The sequence below is a fragment of a genome, unplaced genomic scaffold (assembly GCF_019419815.1).
Source record: "Pyrus x bretschneideri cultivar Hongxiangsu unplaced genomic scaffold, Pyrus_bretschneideri_v1 Contig42, whole genome shotgun sequence".
Lineage (NCBI taxonomy): Eukaryota > Viridiplantae > Streptophyta > Magnoliopsida > Rosales > Rosaceae > Pyrus > Pyrus x bretschneideri.
In genome coordinates, this window is record NW_025999746.1 from 3,142,730 (window position 1) to 3,148,755 (window position 6,026).

The 6,026-nt window shown below is 38.9% G+C and overlaps 1 protein-coding gene across 1 annotated transcript; it reads left to right on the forward strand.

The window, feature by feature from the left end:
• The first annotated feature begins 2,150 nt into the window (after positions 1 to 2,150).
• LOC103941846 (subtilisin-like protease SBT3.8) lies at positions 2,151 to 5,409 on the forward strand. The gene is given in 8 exon segments (XM_048566536.1): positions 2,151 to 2,188; positions 2,481 to 2,578; positions 2,662 to 3,488; positions 3,617 to 3,702; positions 3,916 to 4,161; positions 4,253 to 4,367; positions 4,431 to 4,620; positions 4,747 to 5,409. Coding segments are annotated over 8 exon segments (2,157 nt in total). The 5' UTR covers positions 2,151 to 2,165; the 3' UTR covers positions 5,319 to 5,409.
• Positions 5,410 to 6,026: the final 617 nt, after the last annotated feature.

The window sequence follows — 6,026 nt, forward strand, 5'->3', positions numbered from 1 at the left end:
CATCTTCATGAACATGATCAGGTGTAGAGTGTAGAGGGGTGCTGTTCATGTACACTTCTGGACCGACTGGCACAACTCTAAATTTAGGACAATCTTTGACAATATTCCAACATTCCCACTGGTTGAATGATTTATTTTTGCTTTTGGTTTTGGCAGTGTACCAAACTTGTGCTTGAAGCTCCTACACAATAAAAATAAGTAACAAATAAATAATTATAAATAATACAAACAACATAATTATTATGTAACAAATAAGTAACAATAACATAATTATAATGTAACAAACAACATAATTATAATGTAACAAACAAATAAATAATACAAAAAAACATAATTATAATGTAACAAGCAACATAATTATAATGTAACAAATAAGTAACAATAAATAATAAATTTTGTACGTAACAAATAAATAATACAAACAATAAATAATAAATTATGTAGATAACAAATAAATAATACAAACAAATAATTATAATGTAAATTTGGGTATCAAATAAATAATATATTGTTACCTGATCCGAGTAATTTTGCCCACTTCGAATATTACTACTAGCTTGTGCCAAGGCGTCTCTCCACGTACTAAACGATTGGCTAAGTAATTTCCAACAACTGGACATCGATTCTTTGGTTCTTTTCCCACCAATTTTCTCAAGAAAATTGGTATGAATAAGACTCCACATTTCTCGCAACTGCATCTCATTACCCGTAAGCGAACTATGAGTAACTTCAACCCAGCTAGTACACAACGCAACATATTCAATAAGCGACCAATTCGTACTTGCACTAGTGGTCATTTTGTTGAAAAAAAATGGATTCAAACTTTGAGACAAAGAAAGGAATGTGATTGAAAGTAGTTGAGAAAATATGAAATTGTTGTGTAAGGTAGATGATAATGAAAAGGTATTTATAGAAAAGTAAAAACAATTTTTTTTCAGATTTTTCAGATATTTTTTTGAATTTTTTACAATTTTTTTAAATTTTTATTCAATTAATTAATCTCTGCCGTTGGATATAAAAAAATTTCAATTCCAACACTCCAGATTGTGCCACGTGTCACAATGGTAACTTTTCAGATTTTTAAAACTATCTTTTCATTTATTTTTTAATTTATAAAGCATTTTAATATCCACCGTTGATCTCAGATCGAACGGTGGATATTAAATTTGACTTAATTTTTTTTTTTTTTTACCGTTGAGATCGAACGGTCCAAATTAAGTGACCGTTGAGATCTAACGCACCGTGGGAAGCCACGCGACTTCCCAACGGTAACTGACAGCTTCTTTTTTTTTTTTTTCTGATTTTTGTGTCGGCGACGCGCCCCCACGCGCGGGTGGGGTGCACGCGCCTGACACAAAAAAAATTAAATATTGCGCTGACGCCACCCTGGCGTCAGCCTGACGTCACGCCCACCTCCGGCTCTCGGGCTGGCAATCCCCCATGGGCCCAGAGCTCGGGCTTCCCCCTTCCATCGAGCTAGCCCACGCTGGAGCCCTCCCACCGGCCCTCGGGCCCTTGTTTTGGAGCCTGTCCCCCTAGCCAAACCCAACGATGGGAATGCTCTTAGAATAGTCTTCAAAGACTGCTAACATCAATTATTAGTCACCTGATTTAACAATGAAAAGTCATAATGACACAAGAAAATGTTCTTCGGTTAGCTGCAGCTTCATAAATCCGTCATTCGTATATAATCAAGAGGGGGAGAAAGAGAGAGAGAGAGAAAGAAAGAGAGGGAGAATGGGTTTCCTTTGGCTGAAAGGTAAGAGCAACAAGCTTTACTACTTGTGGCAGTTAGTTTTCTGTTGGTTTTCAATGGCAAGAACACTCTGATTGCACCAGTTGATGCCAAGAGTAGAGTAAGTATATACTGCTTCAAAAGCTTGATATCTGTTTCTCTCTAATTTCAGCAATTTTCGTTGGGAAATGAATTCCACACACTCTTTTTCCCCTTTTGCACACTCTTATTTATTTATATATCTGGATTCTCTTTTGATTTATTCGACTGCAAAGCCATAAATAGACATGAGTGTGCCGTCGGAGAAAAATGGCGTGCAAAACTTTTTTACTATAGTACTTACTTTCTATCCGATGTGTAGCTGCACATAGTTTATTTGGATGAGAAGCAGCATGAGGATCCTGAGCTTTTAACCACTTCACATCATGAGATGTTGGCATCAGTTGTTGGCAGGTACAACAGTTAATTTTGCACATAACATTAGTCCCTCAAACTACTTTAATCTTCTCCTCAAAGAATGAGTACTTAAGTTTCAGATTAAGCGGCTTGAAGTCGCGCAAACAAAGTTTTGATTTCTTGAATAACAACTTGTTCAATATAGACGTTTGTAGATAAAATAGCTTCATTCATGGTTTTGCTGCTTTTCAAACTTAATTGCATGTCTGAAGGTGACTTAATTTAGTCTCTAAAGGTAAATATCTAAAAATGGTTGCTAATTATGCGTGGTTTAATCCATACATCACAGGAAAGAAGCCGTCATTGATTCAATGGTTTATAGCTATAGACACGGCTTCTCTGGCTTTGCAGCCAAGCTTACAGAATTGCAAGCCAAGAAGATTTCAGGTACGTACTTTTGAACTTACAATTATCTATGCCCCAAAATTTTCGGATCATAACTAATGATTATATTCCTGCTGTCCTGTTAGAGTTTTCTGGAGTTGTTCATGTCACGCCAAATAGCTTTTACTCACCACAAACTACTAGGAGTTGGGATTACCTAGGCCTCTCTTCTCATTCCCCCACCAATTTGATGCACGAGACCAACATGGGCGATGGGATTGTCATTGGCATCATGGACTTCGGAATATGGCCAGAGTCGAAAATGCTAAATGATGATGGGGTTGGGCCAATCCCTACCCGTTGGAAGGGCCGATGTGAATCAGGAGAGAACTTCAATGCCACAACACACTGCAACAGAAAACTTATAGGAGCAAAGTGGTTCATAGATGGCTTCCTTGCTGACAATGAGCAACCATTCAACACAGTATTTCGGGAGTTCTATTCTCCGAGAGATGGAGCAGGACATGGAACACACACTGCCACAACCGCTGCTGGTTCCTTTGTGGCCAATGCAAGTTACCAAGGGCTTGCCCTAGGAGTAGTCCGAGGTGGTGCACCACGGGCTCATTTGGCCATGTACAAGACATGTTGGAATGTGCTAAATTTTGTGTGCACTGCTGCTGATCTGCTTAAAACTTTTGATGAAGCAATATATGATGGTGTAGATGTATTGTCGCTGTTTATTGGCAATTACAATCCTAAGTTTGCAGAGGTTGATAAGCGTGACGCGATTGCCACAGGTTCATTCCATGCTGTGGCCAAAGGTATTACTGTTGTTTGTGCTGCAAACAATATTGGACCTGCTCCTCAGACAGTGTCGAATGTAGCACCCTGGATCATAACCGTGGCAGCTACCACCATCGACAGATCCTTCCCCACTCCCATTACTCTCGGGAATAACAAAACTCTACTGGTAACTCATACAAAATTTGTTGCAAATTAACTTCTCTAAATTGATCATTAATACGATTTTCTTTTTCTGATTAAGCATTAATATGTTTTCTTTTTTTTCTCCATTGATTTGTTTGAAAAATATTTTAGGGGCAAGCCATATTTGTAGGAAAAGAGGTTGGTTTCACTGGTTTGGTGTATCCAGAAGGCCCAGAACAATTCCCTACAACATATGGGTAATGTATTTATTTGCTAGTGATGCCGAAGAGAAAAGTTACCTAAAACCACTGTGACGGTATCTCAAGCTAATCATACACCGCAACGTTGCAAAGTTGAATTGCACAGCAGTGGGTGATTGGCTTGGATACCACCATAATGGCATCCTCGTTGTAAGTAAATTCCCCTTGACTTTGGGAACCAAAACCATAACACAAAATCCTCACTTGCAGTGTTTGCGAGTCCCTGACACTTAATACCACACATGCGGCTGGAAATGTAGTCATTTGCTTCACAACGATGCCTGGGCCAGCACAAGTAACCAGCGCTGTATCTGCTGTTAGAAGTGCAGGCGAAGTCAGGGTGATTATTGCTAGAAATCCTAGTAATCTCTTCGGTCCTTGCAGCGATGACTTCCCCTGCATTGTAGTTGACTACGAACTTGGCACCGAGATAATGTTATATATTCGTTCCACAAGGTATCTTGATTTTTACACCACCACAATCATTTTAGAATCAGTATTTTCTTTGTCAAAAAAATGTGACAAGGTTGTTCTTTGTGGTACACAGATATCCTACTGTAAAACTGAGCCCTTCTAAGACACTGACGGGGAAGCCTATAGCGACTAAAGTTGCTTACTTCTCTTCTAGAGGACCTAATGCCATCGCTCCTGCAATTTTGAAGGTACAGTCCTGTTAAGCAATGCATTTTTAGATTCAGCTGAATATACTTTTTTGTTGGTCGCAGCCAGATATAGCTACGCCTGGTGTGAACATATTAGCAGCCAGTTCGTATAATCCTGCTATGGATAGAGGGTTTGCCTTGCTATCAGGGACATCACTGGCAACTCCCCACATTGCAGGCATTGTGGCACTTTTAAAATCATTGCACCCTGGTTGGTCCCCTGCTGCAATGAAATCAGCACTAATCATAACAGGTTGATCTACAACCATAATAGTTAGTGTCCAAGCGATTGGCAAGTGTCCGTAGTGTAGTTAAATTGGATGGTTTTGAGATTAGGTCAGCACATTAATAATAACAAAACTTTTTTCTTCTTTTGCAGCATGGAAGACTGATCCGTTTGGAGAGCCAATCTTTGCTGAAGGGACAGGACAAAAGTTTGCGGATCCATTTGACTATGGAGGAGGATTAGTGAACCCGAACAAGGCAGCGAATCCTGGCCTCATATATGACATAGGCACAAATGACTACATAAACTACCTTTGTGCGTTTGGCTACAACACCTCAACTATTTCTCTGCTTGTTAAACAAGCAACATCATATCCTGTTATAAAGCCTTCAATTCTTGATGTGAACCCGCCTTCCATTACAATTCCAAATCTAAGAAATCCTGTAACACTCACTCGAACTATAACGAATGTTGGCCCTGTCATCTCAACATACAAAGCCCAAATCGAGCCTCCACCAGGCATCAATGTAGTTGTAAAGCCAGAGGCATTGGTCTTCAACTCGACAGTTAAGGCACTTTCCTTTACAGTTGCGGTTTCCACCACCTACCAAGTGAACATGGCATACTTTTTTGGAAGCCTGACATGGACTGATGGGGTGCATGATGTGTCAAGTCCCATATCTGTGAGAACACAAATCATATAATCCTATAGTGATGACAACTGAAAATGGATCATACTCATCCAGTAAATTGTAATAATGCAGATACATGGTTGAATAATCGAATAAGTATAATAACGATGAATATTTCCAAAGACTAGGTCTGCTTCCCTTCTCTTTTGTGAGCATAATTTGTTGATTATATAATTCACAATTGAAATAAGATGAGGGAGTATGAATGCTTGATGAACAACTAACTTTTCCTAGGTCATCCTACTTGAGAAAATCTTGGATGTCACTTGTTGTGTACAATCATATGTTTATCTCTTATCACGTGAGATATACACATGATTTTAAACCTTGAAAGGCCGGCGACTGTGACAAATGTGGGAAAAATTAATTCGAAGTATACAGCATTGGTGCATGCACCTCCTGCTGTCCTGCATAATAATGACAGTTCAGCCTCGATGTGGCTTTAATATTTATGGCAGTTAGTTTTCTGTTAGTTTTCAATGGCCATAACACTTTGATTGCATCAGTTGATGCCAAAAGTAGAGTATATACTGCTTCTAGTTTCAGCAATTTTCGTTGGAAAATGATATCCGCACACTTTTTTCTCCTTTTGCACACCCTTGTTTATTTATATATCTAGGTTCTCTTTTAGCTTATTCAATCCCAAAGCAATAAATAAACATGCGTGTGTAGGCGGAGGAAAATGGCATGCATAACTTCTTTTTATGGATAACTAACTCTAATATTTACTGTCCATCCGAT